The sequence below is a fragment of the Dermacentor andersoni genome, chromosome 10 (genome assembly GCF_023375885.2).
Source record: "Dermacentor andersoni chromosome 10, qqDerAnde1_hic_scaffold, whole genome shotgun sequence".
Classification (NCBI taxonomy): domain Eukaryota; kingdom Metazoa; phylum Arthropoda; class Arachnida; order Ixodida; family Ixodidae; genus Dermacentor; species Dermacentor andersoni.
The window spans coordinates 54,408,986-54,425,297 of NC_092823.1; the positions used below are offsets into that span (position 1 = coordinate 54,408,986).

The 16,312-nt window shown below is 42.3% G+C and overlaps 1 protein-coding gene across 2 annotated transcripts in view; it reads left to right on the top strand.

Moving 5' to 3' along the window:
* The first annotated feature begins 3,969 nt into the window (after positions 1–3,969).
* Mnn1 (menin 1) overlaps positions 3,970–16,312 on the top strand; it is a 51,771-nt gene continuing 39,428 nt past the window's right edge. For both annotated transcript variants that reach the window (XM_050190882.3, XM_050190883.3), the window contains exons 1-2: positions 3,970–4,910; positions 15,049–15,198. In XM_050190882.3, coding sequence (XP_050046839.2) covers positions 4,439–4,910; positions 15,049–15,198 — 622 coding nt within the window. In that variant the 5' untranslated portion in view covers positions 3,970–4,438. The remainder of the gene's footprint in view (positions 4,911–15,048; positions 15,199–16,312) is intronic.

Here is a 16,312-nt window from a genome sequence, read left to right on the forward strand (position 1 = left end):
GAAATTTACATAATTTTATCCCAAGCTGCTGGAGGCTCCATATAGAAAACAGGTGGGAGAATGACTCTGTTCATTTTATAGTGACCCATCATAAGTACATAGTAAATTAATATTCATTTATTGTACAGCCAGTCATGCTACGTTTCTTCATTAGAGATATCCAATCACATGCACAGGTTAATTATTGGGCACAAGCATTACAACAAGGGAAGAAATAATCTTTAGCGATTACTAACGAAACTCCCCACTTCAAATGTCCCGTCAAAGGCGGTAGTGCCTTCATGTAAGCGGTCGTGTGAAGCGGTACCAGTAATGGCAAAAATAAGTCGCATTCACAAACGTGTACGCCTTGACTGAAGGAGATATTACGAGATTCATAGTTTGTTTCTCCGGTGTCCTCGGCGAGCTAAACAAGGCATCTGGTTTATATCTGAGAAAAATTACGGCCCTGTTACATGGATAAGGTGTAGGCAATCTTTCAAATGGGTGGGTTAAATGGGCATTTTCCAGTAGAGTACGTATGCAAGTGGTCCATAGCGTTATTAGTCTATTTTACGAGCGATGCAAGACTTAGACGGCTGCGCTGGCATAATTATACAGCAACAACTGAGGTCAAATTTTGCGAACATAAGGAGAACAATACGCCAAGCTTATGTGTGATGGTAAATACGTGTTGATCAAATACAGCGTTGAAAAATGTAAGCAAATGTTCGAAAGTGTCACGCTATGCTGCTATTGGCTTGATTTCGCAATGTCTTAAGAGAACGCTGCGTTTCAGATATTTTATAGTTTGAAGGAATAGGAAGCATTTTAAGTGCAATGTGTCGCGTTGTTTTAACGTTTCTGCCTTATTTAGAAGCGTTACGAATAATAATTGAACCCTCATATTTTTCATTCTAACTTTTTCATGCATGATATATTAGTTTCGCCTACTCTCGATCCTCACTTAACTAACGCAGGCAGCTTTGTTATGTTTGGACTGAAGGACGATTTGTGATGTGGAGCGGAATTTCAAAATATATGGGTAATTGGGGCTTTCGCAATTACGTATGCAAGCACTAGCTCCGGAGTGTTTGAGCGTCTCTAACGAGCGGAGAAGAATTGAGCTCGCTGCCCTGTGTTACGAACGGCCTGCAAAGGTACCGACCTACAAAATTTTCCCAGCCAGCCGCAGCTGCGAGGGTGGCGAGCTTCCCAGAAGCGACATTGGAACACTTCCCCACCTGCTGCGGCGACTCGTTTTGTAGGGACGACGATGTGCCGCATCAACAACCCCTCGGCTCCGCTATGACTAAACGCGGTCGGCGGACCAAGTATTGCTAGTGGATTTGCCGTCGCCGTCACGGGTTGCTTGGAGCGGGGGAATTCCTGGAAAGAGATATTTTGCAGCTGCGGTCTCACGGTCGCAAGGAGTTGTCGGTCAATGGACAGACACGGCGACCACTGACTACGGGGTCAGTTCTTGGATCAAGAGGCGCCTGCTCGGCTCAAGAACCCTGTCTGCAAGAAACCCACACACCTCGGTGTGTTCAGCGAAACCTGTGTGGAAGTGAGTGTGGAAACCCTCCCCTCAAAAGAGGGTCGACGACGATCGATGACTTTGGACGCTCCCCTTGGTCGAAGGTGGAACGGCCGTTTTCCCTCAACTAGGGATCTAGGGAGGACAGAGTGTAATTAAGGAGCCGTTGGCGGCTCCTCAGGGTTCATTCCTCTTTCAGTCATGCTAGGCTGATGAACTGTAACGTTCTCATGTAGATACTGTAAATAAACCCATATTCCTCGTTCTCGATGAGAACAAGTCTCTCCTTCCAACAACGTCCTCGGCGTGGATAAGTTGGACGACGGCATGGGCCAGCTACCATCTATTTCATGCCCGACCCCAACCATTACACCTAGCAGAACTATATAAGCCACCAAGACTAAATTTAGCGAAAATTGGTGTACACTATGGAAACGCACTGTGCGCAGTTAGATGCGGTTGGATCAAACACAGCCTTTGTAAAAAAATATTATTAAAGTGTTAAAGCGTGTGATATGGCCGCTATCAGCTATGCTTCCCACTGTCCCTACATAGCTGTAGTTTACAACAGGTTTATAATTTGTGGAAAGGTGAGGGGGGCATGGTAACTGGCAATATGCGACAAAATTTTCACGTTCTTGGTCCGGTTAGAAGCGTTGCAAATAATTAATGAGCCATCGTTTTTCTTTCCCTATTTCCAGGCGTCATAGTTCCAGGCGTCTTAGTTTCACCGACGTCCTCGGTGAACTTAACAACACATTTTGTTTATATTTGGCGAAAATAAAGGGCGTGTTGAGGGCAATGTGTAGGTAAACTTCGAAGATAGGGGACTAATTATGACATTTGTAATAAACACGCATGTAAGCTATCCGGAGTTTTATGAATGTGTTTTGCGGACAAATAATTTATCCCCATGCCCTGTATGAACTGTGAACTCAACAGATATCAAATCTAGCGGAAATTGAGTGTGTGTGGGGGGGGAGGCGGGGGGGGGGGGGGCGTTATAAAGCAGTAAAGCATTACATACCACACTCAGCAGTTGTAGTGAAGGTTTTCAGCAGATTCGCTGAACACCCACTGTTGCAGAAGCGAGATGGCGAGTGAATTTTTTTTTTGTGTTAATATTGAAAGTAATTTATGTTGATTGTACTTCGTTGCGTATAATTTCGACAACACTATTACCTCGACTAGTGATACATTTATGCAGTATTCTTAAACAGTGAGTACAATTATTTGTTGAATGATTCAAATTCTGTGTAGCAAATGCGTTATCCGGGACCACTGTGGGGTACTCATTGTCTTTTGTCCCTGTATCATCTTGAGATTTTATATAGTTGCAAGAGATACATGCAAATTCAGATCATTTTTTGGGTCCCCTTGGTTCACTATGTGTTATTTATAAATAGGTCGCCGTCTGTTAAATACAACTGACAGAGAAGCATTTCGCAATATATATATATATATATATATATATATATATATATATATATATATATATATATATATATATAGAGAGAGAGAGAGAGAGAGAGAGAGAGAGAGAGAGAGAGAGAGAGGGGTCAGATCGTCTACGCTTGAAATCTGTAATGTGTGTTTGCTTCTCGTTGGGTTACTTGGTAACAAATACCTATTATATAGACGAAGGGCGTAAATTAAGCGCTCAGTTAGGCAACCCAAGCAGCACATGTGCCGAATTGCGGCGGCATGTTTAAACGCTGCCTCAGCGTTTTACTGAAAAGTTTCGCAGAATTGAGCCCGGCCTCCAACAGTTGCACTCGGTGGCTTCAGCGGAGCGCTGTCGCCAACGTCCATCTCGTCACTGCATTCTGCTTGGCCGGCATGTCCATTTGGCGACGATGTCGTCGTTTGCACGCAGTTTCTTCTCCCTTCAAGTTTTTTTTTTTTTATCGCTGCTTGACTGGGCCATCGTCAAGGATCGAATTCATTCGAAGTGGCATGATTTTGCTTTCGATCTGAGCGTGTTTTTCTTCCCTAGCAACCTGCATAAATTTTCGCTAGGACATTCCAGTACGTGCGTTATCGAATTAAGCGAGAAGTCGAATTAATGGAGGTCCAACTAACGGGAGTCGACTGTACTCGATCGGACACGCCTAGGGATGCGCTAGAAAATCCTTAAATTTTCTTTTTTTTCCGTTTCCGTTTTAGCACAGCTTCGGGGAGGCACGTTCCACGGGTGCCCGTGAAGATCGCCACGTGCGTGTCTTGGATAGTCAGCTCCATTCGTTCAGATGCCGAGTGAAAGCAGATGGATTACTGCGACGGCTCGGCGGGGTCGCGCTTCGTGCCCAGAGATGTTCCATGTGTTGTGAAAAGCGCACATACGCGCACTCTCAACAACAATAAGTACACGTCGGACGAACGACGCGCTGCGTTCGTTACATATTTTAAAACACGTTGCTCCAGACGCGGACGTAGATTAAGGCATACCGGAAAGACAAAACGCCGATATCGACATACTCTCGTTTATTTGCAATATGTGACGCGCGTGTCGGCAGGTGTGAACAAAAGCGCTCGAAGCTGCTGCTTTTGCAAATGGGAAAAGGGAATTCTGCCACATCAGACAGTGGACTGATCCCACAGAATAGTGGAACGCAATTAAAGCACAGCTACCCGAAACAAATGCATCGATTTCTGTCAACAGCAGCTAATAAGACTGACGGCGGTTTATTTCGTCCGTTCCTTTTTTTTTCCTCAGTGCTCTTTAGCTTTCCAAGAACAGTCTCTAGCACGCGCGTCAGGCATGACGCCATAAACTCTACGCGTGACGCACTCAATGCGGCAGCTTTCTTATTTTTTTCACTGCGCGAAGCGGAATGGTAAGTCGCGACCCGCGCCTCGCACGGCGGCCGCTAGGGCTGCGCGGGCTAAAAAAAAATTAAAATAAAAAAAACAACCGAGATGTCCATGCGCGCGCCGCGCGCGGCGGTGCGCAGCGGACTCAAAACAAACATGGCGCTCGGTGCTGGCGTGAAGCGTCATTTTCCGATGCGCAAAGTGGACGATGTTGTCGAGTTCTTTCGAGCGCAGCTCGAGAGCGACAACGAGCCGGACCTGGCGTTGCTGTCCATCGTGATCGGGTACATCGAGAACCTGCTGACATTCCACCGCAACGTCGGCGTCGAACCGGCGTCAGGCGGCGATCAGCGGCAGCCGTGCTTCCCCGTCGTCGAGATCGGTCCCATTGAAGCGCTGCATGCCAAGTTCGCCTGTCAGATCAAGGGATCGCTCGACCTGAGCGCCATCGAAACGGACTCTCCGGCCGGTCTGCGTGATCTCATCAAGCGAGTGTCGGACGCGATCTGGTCGTCTCTTACGAGGAGTTACTACAAGGATCGGCCTCACCTCCAGTCTCTCTACAGTTATCTCACCGGTGAGTCGGTTGTGCGTTTTCCCCTCGCCTACTCGCGCGTAATCGATGGAGATTTGGCTGTTTATTTACGGTGGAGTGTCGAGCTCCTCTCTCTCCTACGCTGACGTAAGTGGGAGCACAACGGGGCCGGCGACGTTCCGGGAAAAAACCCCGTCGCACCGTTACGTAACTCTCTGGCGACCGCTCGTGTCGAGAGGGGAGTGCGTGCCCGCTTCTCTTCGCCTCCTTTTTTTCGACGACTGCTGGTAAAGCGTGGTGATCGATTGATTCGTGTATAGCAGTGGCCAGCAAAGCAGTGCGCGATCTTCGCTTTCGTTTTGAAAACAGATGGCGAGGGAGAAGGCGCAGGAGGGCGGGAAAGAAAAAAAAAAAAAAATATCGGCCGAGGTTCATGAGCGTTTGTGAAGATGTCGCCTCGGAGGCACGTTGGCCCAGTGGACAGACACAGCAGGCTACAGTGGCCGGTCGCTTATTGCGTAGTTGACACCTCCAGCCATGAGGCGTCACGCAAGCTAACCACGTCTGACAGCGCGTTTCAGTTCCTGTGAACGTAGCTCGATCCGTCGCCTTCCCGCGCTCATCGCAGCGCCGAGGCGGATTGTCTTCGATTTGGCCTTTCGTAAACCGCCGAGGATCATAGAAACGTCAGCGACGCGGTTGCTCGAAGCGTTTTGAAACGAAGTCAGTTATAGAAAAGACGCGAAATAAATAAATAAACTGCTGAGGCTGCCGGTGAGCACTTGTGTGGAGCTCGGTTGCTTTTGTTCTGCAGATCGTGCCGGGTGTATTACAAGCTCCGACACCCGCACGGCGGTTGGAATGAAACACAGCTACTTCGTAATAAACGGAGTGACATGTTGCGTGTTGTGCTTACGGCTCGGCGCTTGCTTTTGCACGCCGAAGCGGCAATTATAGTCGCTAAAGTAGCAGTCCTCCGTTGGTGAGGACACTGACTTTTTTCGCGTTAAAACGCGCGCGAGGGCACACACAGCCACTTTATTCATGCATTAAGTTTCTGTCTTCAGCGCCGCGTCTTTTGCTTCTCTGCGAGCACGTGTGCGCATTCCGTGTCAGTGACCGAACGCAGACATTCAAAAAATCCGCTTATTATAAAGTCAAGGAGGAATTCTTTTGTGCCGCCAGAACCGTCTGCATCCGTCGTGACAGCTCGTGAACCGCTGTGCAGCTGGGTTGCCGACAAATAGATATATAGCCTTCCTATTGCTGGCACGGTATCACAGCAGTCCATTTAATTTTTTTTTCTTCACAGCTGTTTATGTGCGTGTGTGCTTTATGCTGCCACTGAGCGGTTTGATTAACCTTTAGCAACAGGCCACCGTTACTAAGTCTAGGGCACGTTTGTATTCATTATCTCCCTCTGCCGCGAGTTATGATTGAATGTTCCTGCAAGTTTAGACATTTTTCTAACACGCCGAAACCTCTCGAAATTTTTTTGTCAGGCCAGTCATCATAATTACCAGAAATTATTTGATCAAGTATGATGCGTTATATCACGAAAAGAACCGAAGCCTCAGTTACAAGTAGATGTGCCAATTATTTTTTATTTTGGGGCCTTCTCAAGCAGGACAGAAGAGGGATTAGTGGCAGTGATGCAGAGTACACCTCCTAAAATTCCATTCTACTGCATTACTCCCATATTCATCCTGTGACTGATGACCACACATGTATTTAGTGAATTATGTGTAATCATTTGTAATCAAATTTTACAATAGTTTTGTAATTCAATTACTTCTTTTACTCACACTCACTTAGTAACTTTAACTAGTAACTGTAAATTAGTTACTGTAATCAATTATATTTATGGATGACGTAATTGTAATTGCAGATGGTTTCTTTTTTTTTTTTTCTGTAACGTGTACAAGTCTGTTTGTGACATTTGTTTTTCATGAGCAGATATACGTTTATATTCGGTGCCATGTTGGAGCCTTTTCTTCCTTATAGTCACTAGTCTGAACATTAAAAAGTATTAAGTTGCATTTCAATACAAGGATGCACAATGTGGCTGAAAAGGTTATTCAGGAACAAGTACTTTTTTCTTTTTTTTTTCGCTCTGAACGAGCATCTACAATAGCATGTACCCCCCCCCCCTTCTCTTTTTCCCAGCACCATTCACTTTGTTTTCTTTTCATTATGTGCTGAAGCGCTTGTGTTCCTGATTTTTATCAGAGCAATATTGCCACATTTGTGGGCAATTGAGGAAGTGCTGGTGCGTACAGCATTGTTGGCAAGGGCGAGGACATGCATTAATGCTGGAATTGGGGTCCGGACTTATTCCAGGTTCAAGCTAAATATGAAAGGCCAGAAATTTAAAATTTTTCACAGACTTCATAAATGTGCATTTCTTTTGCAAATAATTGTTTATTTGGGTTGGCCTACGACCGGCCATATTAAATACCTGGGAACTGAAGGTACTACAATGATGAATTTGGCATCTTGTGGCGCAAGGGCCATTTATGGCCAAGAAGCGCCATACTGTAGAAAGCCCTGTTGTTACGAAAATTAATGGGGAAGGCATTGGTGCAGAGAACAGTGTGCATCTCTTGTCATGCTTAACTTTATAGAAGATAGTTTAACATGATACATCTAATAAAGGAGTGCCGATAGTTCTCACATAGCTTAGAGAAGACGTGCATGTGAACTAGAATGAGGAACGAAATATTCGTCTCGCGATTTCGTAATAGTCTTTCAAACATCCATGCAGTGCTCATCAGGCATTCATCCTGAACTTTAGTGCAGTACAGTGAATTGAATGCCTGATGGCCTAGAGGTTAAGCCAGCAACTGGCTATGTACATTAGAACTGATCGGTGCCTCCTTTACTGCATACCTGCTGCATGAGCCGCAAGGAGCTGGTCAAGGCCCCTCACCTCTTTCCTCCTCTCTACCTAGTCTACCTCTCTACCTTCCCTCCTCTCTCTCCTCTCTAGGGTGAAATTGCTGGTTGTGGCGACCGCTGCAAACTTTGAATCACGTAACCCTGCCACCGGGATTGTAGCGGCGTCTGTTGCAATCCCGGAGGCAGGAATTGCAGGCTCTCATCGATCCATTGGCCGAGCGCGCCTGCCTTGTAGTCAATTTCGCAGTGACAGGAAGTGCTGTAGGCCGTGAGTGCCATCTCTCTGTGATTATGCTGAACTAGAGGAACCTCCGCTCCAATGGCAAAATGAGTGACACGGCAAGCATCTAGTAAAGGAAGCATTCTGACTAAGCCGATTTAATACCCATGCTACCCAAGGGAGGTTAAGGCCAATAAACACAGGTGTGTGAATACTTGAAACCTAATAAGAAATCAAATAATGCCTTCTTACCATTAATACCAAATAATTTTCACCTCTCAGTATACCTGACATTAGAAAATTGCTAATGTTATACTGCACATTATAAATCATGCTTTATTCAATGCACAAAGGGAGCATTAGGAACAACTAATCAATTTGTTTGCAAACCCAGGACTCTTCAAAGCATAAGTGGTCATGCGTTATCAGATAAAGCTTAGAACGGCAGCCTTGTTGACCTAGTTGATATCTGGGTATACCTTTGCGACCAAATCACAAATGTGTGCCGTCTGTTGCATCTATAAATAGCACCAAAAAAGAATAGAAGGTTCTCATCAAGCCATTGGCTAGGCATGCCGGCCTTGTAGTGATTTGGTCCTTGAATGAAATGTCAGTTATTTGAAAATCAAAATATTTTTTGTTATAGTTTTTGAAATCCTCACATTGTTGACTGCACATGATCAAGCATGAAATCGTAAAAAAAATGCTACTTTCATCCCATCCACAGTGGATATCACGTACTAGAGCAAGCTGCATGGCTCAAACAGCCAAACTTTTTCGACTTGTCACAATCACTTGCAATAAATGTTGCTTTCAGCAGTATATACTGTTGGTGCTATTTATAGATGCAAAGACCGCACACATTTCTGATGTGGTCGCAAAGGTAGACACAGGTATTAACTAGGTCAACGAGGCTGCCTTTCTAAGCTTTATCTGATAACGCATGGCCACTTAAGCTTTGAAGAGCTCAGAGTTCGCAAACAAATTGGTTAGTTATCCCTAATGGTCCCTTTGTGCTTTGAATAAAGCATGATTTATAATGTGCAGTATAAGGATGGAAACTTTGTAATGTCATGAATACCCAGATGGCAAAATTATTTGGTATTAACGGTGAGAAGGCTTTGAATTACTCAGAAATTGTTAGGAAAAAGTAAAGTGTGTGTGTATATATATATATATATATATATATATATATATATATATATATATATATATATATATATATATATATATATATAAAGGGAAATTCTTCAGGCTATCTTTCCAATGTAAAGAACTTGAGCAATGCTACAGGGTAAACAGAACAAGTACCTAATTTCAACAGTTTCGACCAGTGGACCGATCTTCATCAAGGTTCACTGATGAAAATCAGTCCACCGGTCGAAACTGTTGAAATTATGTACTTGTTCTGTTTACCTTGCAGCATCACTCAAGTTCTACACACACACACACACACACACACACACACATATATATATATATATATATATATATATATATATATATATATATATATATATATATATATATATATATATATATATATATATATATATATATATATATATATATATAGTGGGTAATAGCTTAAGTAACACTAAAAACATAAATAGGCATATTTTATGTACAATTATTTCAATGTACTTCAGAAATGTATCTTTCATGTACAGCTGTAACTGCTAACATTGCTAGTGAGAATGCATTTGACAGCTGAGTGAGTTGTAAAATCACACTACACACCAAAAATAGCGTTAAGGTATGTTGCCACCTATATAGAAATTTTTAGATTTTGCTCCTAAACTGATTCCTTTGTGTTTGCCTTAAGAAGAGCTGTTTAAAAAGACCCTTCAAGTATGTTAGGCAATAAAATCACAATTTAATTACTGAAATTACCCAAAATATGCCCATCATGTTAACAGTCATAAGTACCGATCCTGTGATACAAAACAAAAATAGCTTGGCAGCAATGTAGCTGTACATGCAAGCTGTGCAATGAACTAGAATCTTTGCCCTGTCATCAATATTAAGTATGGTATAGCCTTTTAAAAAACCAAAAATTGCGTAATTTCATGTGGTTGCATTTCTGTAGAAATCTTATAACATCAAAAGTTATTCATGGTTTTCAATTGGTCCTAATTTATTGCGCAGAGTAATGTTCCAGAAAGAAGCATGGGAAGCTTCATCAGAAAATATTGGTTTATTCAAAAGTTATGACCGCCTGTGCAACAAAAAAGAACTGAAAATGAAGTTTTGAAAGAAAAAAAAAGACAGCAAGAAATAGGTATTCCAAACATGTCATATACATCATTGGAAGATCGTGGGAGGCTAAAAGCCACCAAGCTCATAGCTGGGCCCTTCCTTAACTGCCACGAGTTCACCGTGAGATCGTTTAGCAGCTCGTCATTTTTTTCGGGCTTGTTTTTGGTCCACTGTTGACTGGCGCTTGGCATTCTTCAAGCGTCTTCGGTCCCAGCTGTGGCGAGCTATTGTGGTGTACTAGCCGGGATCGACACCAGCCCGCCTCGAGATGTCCAGCATGCCACTATTTCCATTGTTGAAGTGACATATACAATCGTATTTCGCAAACCAAACAGTACACAGGCCTACATAGACATCTTTAGGAAGACGCTGCCAGAGCATCCCATTGAAGCATTCATTCACTTTCTGCGTTTTTCCATGAAGACATTTCATCAAAGTTCATCAGAACAGAGGTCTGCATACACAGGTTTCACTTTGTTCAGGATATCGTTGAAAAAACCCCCCCTGTGCTTCTAGCGTCCTGTGCCCAGAGCTTTCACTCGGTTGTAGGCACACCAACTTTTCACACTCAAAGGACACAGGCCACGTCTAGGAGTTCCATCGGTCGAACATCAGTGAAACAGACTTGCTAGTGTGGCCTGCTTCATAGCTTGTAGGTTCCCCACATTTGCTCTTATTGTGATACCGTAATAATTTTGCAATTTATCGATCATAACATCCGTCAACTTCCCTTTACCTCCAAGTCCACGAGTTGTCCTTGAATAAAAAAAAATATCGCAATCACCATTGCTCAATGTTATCAACCTTTAAAATACTTCACCACAAACTAATCTAAATGTATCCTGCGTATTGGAGCACAAACAAAAGTTTGTCTTAATGATTGAAGTGTAGGTTTCGTTTTCACAACATGTCAGTTTCGGTTTCAGAGAGGTCTGCCGGTAGTTGTATAAAACATCATAACTTTTGAACATAACCATATAGAGACATAATTTTTGCAGCAGCACAATTCTGAATGTCTGTAGATTCTTAAAATATATATATATAAAAATGAAAGTTGCTATTTTTGAAAAAAACGTCGTTTCCAATAGTGGCAACATACCTTAAGCTTTAATGCCATTGCTGCAGTATCTGTAAATAAATTAATGGCAATAACCTTTAAGGCATAAAGCAGATAATGTCAAATTGTTTGTGTCCAGCTGGCTTGTTTGTGTCCAGCTGGCATGAGTGTAAAAACAACTATATGCTGGCAGCTAATCTTGCTTTTCTGCATATTAGCATATGAGGATCATTTCTTTATTTATTTGTTTATTGAAGAGAAGCTTTCTTTGCGACACCTCCCAAACTTTCCTGGCCATAGCTCGGAAAGAGACATTTAACAGATTTAAGCTGAACAGATCAAATCAACAGAGGTCAGCAATCTGCGATAGTGACGTGACAGGAGAAATTAAAACTGAGACATCTCAAAAGCTGCTAACAGAAATAAACATACTGCAATAAGTCTGTATTGCACACAAACAACAGTCTGAAGAACATTCCAGAAGTAAAATGTCCACGAGCACAAACAAAAGTATCAAAGACGGTGAAGAAAGAAAGCCGTCGTGGCCACGGAAATGGTGCGAAATACACAAGTCTGACTAATATAACAGCAGAGGCTTGAGTGTTTCTAATTACCACAAAGCGTGTTGGCCAACGCCGAAGGAACTCTTCCTGCTGGAGGGCCACAAGTTTGCGTTCAAATATATATATATATATATATATGTATATATATATATATATATATATATATATATATATATAATCTGTTCATATAATGGCAAATTATATGTATGAACTCTTTCAATGCCATCAGAAATGTGCTCATTTTCGATGCTTTTATGTTTTAACATTTTATTTAGAGAAGTAGTAGTTGCAATGTATACTGCGACACATAATTATAGCCTCATCACTGGCATTTTGAATAGATTTAAAGCAGTAACAATTGCTCAGACAGTTCTTATGAATTGTTACATAAGAAAGTTCAAAGAAGCACATCAAGGAACATGAAAGAATAATAATTTGCTATTTTTAGTATGAGTACTGAGAGTAAAAAAATCTCAGATATACAAAATATGTGCCTGGCTCCTAGTCGCCAACTTTTGAAAGTCAGATCACGAAAAAAAAAAAAAAATAAGAATATTACGCACATTTATTCGCATCAATACTAGCCGTAGTGTTGCCCGTGCTAGGTGGGGAAGCAGTAGCTTCGCAAACATGAATACGAGCAAGTTCCTATTCTACAGGGAGCATTTGTTTTTACTCATTGTAGCAGACACCTAGTTCGTCTTTTACTGCATTCTAAAAGCTCTCGATGCATCGGTTGTCGGATCAGGGAGCATGTGAAATCCTTCTCGGGCATAATTATTGCATTCAATCAGTTTTGTGTGCGAGGAAGGCGAGCTTGTGTGTGTCAACTGGTGCTGATATTGCCACATGCTTTGTTCAATTCCTGTACAGTGCCATGCAGTAATGAATAAAGGTACTTACACATTTGGTGTTCAAAATGTAAGATATTAGACTGCTAGTCAAACTTTGGACCAAGGTCGGTCTGAAATTGACTATGTGCTTTCATGTAAGCGAAAACCCAACATGATGGGTAGGATTGCTCGTAATATTTTGTACAAGTGCTGTCGAAACGTTCACGGACAAAAGCAATCCTGCAAACCTCGGTGGGTAAAATAAAGATGCACTTGATATTAGTCGGAACACAATTATCAAAGTATGTACCGTTATTTGATACGTCGTTGAAACGACCTAGACGTCAGATCAGGAAATCGGACAACCTGATAGGAGCTTCTTTGTCTTCAGTGCTGCTGTCATTTAAAAATTATGTTGCCTAGTCGACCAAAGCGCAAATTTCGCTTTGTTGGGTTGGGGAAGTGCTAAGAGCACTGGAGGCTAGTTTCGATGATACCTGCAGTCAAAGTTTTATGTTTCCAGACTCCACCATCTGCCAAAAATTGTCAGATGTGACAAATTGTTAAAGTTCAGTCATCATTTCAGATGGTGCATGGCATTGTTGGTAGAAGAATTCCAGTGAAAATGCTTAACAGTGCATAGAAGAACTGTCAATCAAGTTGATGGATTTCTGTAGACGCCATAACAAGAGTGAATGGATTCTTTGATTTAACGTCTCAGTATTTCTTGCCGGGTTTTTGACCACTCCTCCAGAATGGGCATGTCTCACTTCATACGATTCCTACCTAAAACATGAAGATACAATGTCGGCTCACAGATACATCTAGAGCATACTGATCTGTTAATAGAATGGTTAATTATATTGCATGAATTCTTTGATTTACTTTCTTTGATTTCGCCATTCGGTATTTGCCATGGCGGTGTACCCATTCTTGATCAATCCTCCATCATGGGTATGTCCCACTTGTACAAGAGGTACAGAAACCCTTTATGTTGCTTGATATGTGTCATACTTTTCTGTGAAATCAACCAATTAGTCAATCAATTGATGAATCGATCAGTCAATTTATTTATTTCAGTATCAAAGATGCTTGGCAGCTACAGGCTAAAAGTCTGATGGCTTTTAGCCTGTACCTGCCAGACCCTGTCAAGCCTGATGGCTTGACAGGGTCTGCACCCTTGAGCATTGGCAAACGAGGCACATGATAAATACTGAACTCGAACAGAATAAACCGAAAAGTGTACAGAAGCCAGGTGTATTAATTGAAAGGTCCTAAATCAGTTTCTAATATCATAAATACCAGCAAAGAAAATGAACGTAAAATAACAAGTTATTGTGTAAAGAAATGCTTGTACACAGAAACAGGTTCACATGAATATGTGAATACAACATGAAATTTCATGGGGTCTTGCCAAGGGAAAATGTTTAGAAAATAGGAGCATCACAGAAAAGCACATAAGATGAATAAGTGTGTTATTGTATAACATGTGGAGCTCTGAATTATTAAGCAGCATAGGTATCTGATATTTTAACATTTGAGTGCGTAGTTAAGTATTCTAGACAAGTTCTAGAGCTCGTGTATCCTCAGTGTACGGACATGCTCAATCTGGCTTAATCGAGACAATTCAGTAAGAAATGAATTGTTTTGCAATTCCAATTTGTAGCATTCATTTAACATTGAATGGCAGAGTTCGTTTGCTGTTGATGCATTTAGAGCCTGAAAGATAGTTTCCATGTGTGGTTGTTTGCAGCATTAACGATGTTGCGAAGGGCTTTCTTTTGAATTTTCTGTTGGCTGAAATACACTTGTTATCACCAAATTGTATGCATCTCTGTTGCCTGCGAAGCAATTAATTAACCACTTTACTTAAGCACAGATTCCAACATGTGCATTGAATAAGCATGAGTTTTTAATTTATTTATTATACATACTTACATTGCCTATAAAGCATTATTGTAAGAGGGTTTAGTTACAACATAAAATTGCCATATTATTTATATAGTAATACAAACAACAATATAACCATCAAATAAACATTCAACCTTCGTAAATAAAATGAAATATATGATCACTCCTAAAAGGAAACATTTGTTGCATAAAGGTTTGTTTGCTACAAGCAACAGCAAATGGTGCGCAGTCAAGAAAAATGTAGTGTCCAAACCTGAAAACAAAGCTTGTGAATTTTTTTACTTAAGCACCCATATCTCACATAATGAGCAGTTTTATTGTTGTTTTCACCAAACCTTAGTTTTTTTTTTTTTTTCAACTGTATTTCTTAGATCTTAAAGCTAGCTGGCAGTTCTGGCATTACTAAGCACTACGTCTAAATCAACACTGGATCCTGCAGGAAACAAGCTGGACTGCTTTGGTGTGGCCTTTGCTGTAGTAGCTGCTTGCCAGGCAATGGGGTTCCCGGATGTCCACCTGGCCCTGTCGGAGGACCACGCATGGGTCATATTTGAAGAGCGTGAAGAGACAGCTGAGGTCACTTGGCACGGTATGTGTGTTGAGCCGCTTCTCACAAGTTTGGAAGAAGCTGTCACTGTACTCTCCGTTTAACACTTAGCAGAAAAGGTTGCAGAAGCTGCACGGGTGGTGGGGTCATAGAAGTCGCCCTCCTTGCACCTCGCAGTGAAGTTGTTTCTTAATATGCTGCGCTTTCTAGGGAATAGTTACCCCATATGTTGCAACTAGAACTCATGGACTTAAAACTGCATCAACTCGAGTACTAGCTGTGTGTCTTCGTGCTTTCACTGTGCGAATTACTACGTTTTCATCAAAAGCGGTACACTGTGGCCACTGTTCATAGAAACACGTCAGTCTGCTCATTTGGGGGTGAGTGGGTTCCGTGTAATTATTACGTGATAATTTATTTTGATTGTAATTATCAGATGGTACTAGCCTTGAAAAAAATTGCACCGTCTGTCATTGTAGCGATGCAACTATGACAAGAACTCCCATGATCACTTGCATGACATATGCGGAGGCCGAATATCAGGGCACCTGAGAGTTATGCATCTCCAGTACTCGAAAAAAAATTTCCTCTGTGCCTCTCACAAACACAGAGACAAGTCTCAGATGTGAATTTTCATCAGTAAACACCCCGGCCACGGTCAGACGTACAAAGTCGTGACAGGTTGGAAGAAAAGCAACGGGCAAGCATGGATGCTAAGAAGACCTGTTGTACAGATACATGCATAAAGCATAAAGAATTGTTGTAGTGGCAAGTAGAGTGCACAAAGATGTGTGAGCCAGGACAGGGTGCCAGAACAGTGCAGGTATTTAGCATGGGGTGACAAGCAAAATTGGGTGCATTTAGGAGCAAACTGCACGCTCGAAACGTGGCATGGTCCTGCGTGCTATGCTTTATATGTGTGCCACCAAGAAAAGGGCAACCGAGTCAATGTCGCAACAAGGGAGTCAGGCTGTGTACAGTGCTCACGGAATGAAACGCGTCAATTTAGGGCTAACTAATGCCCATACTTTCGTTTCCACCGGCCGCAGTTCGTGTCACATCGACGTAATTTCGGTGCGTACACTTAGAGCGGAGTCCGAGTCACCTTTAGTGACCAGATTCCTAGCGACATGACATGGTACTCTCGAGTTCTCCG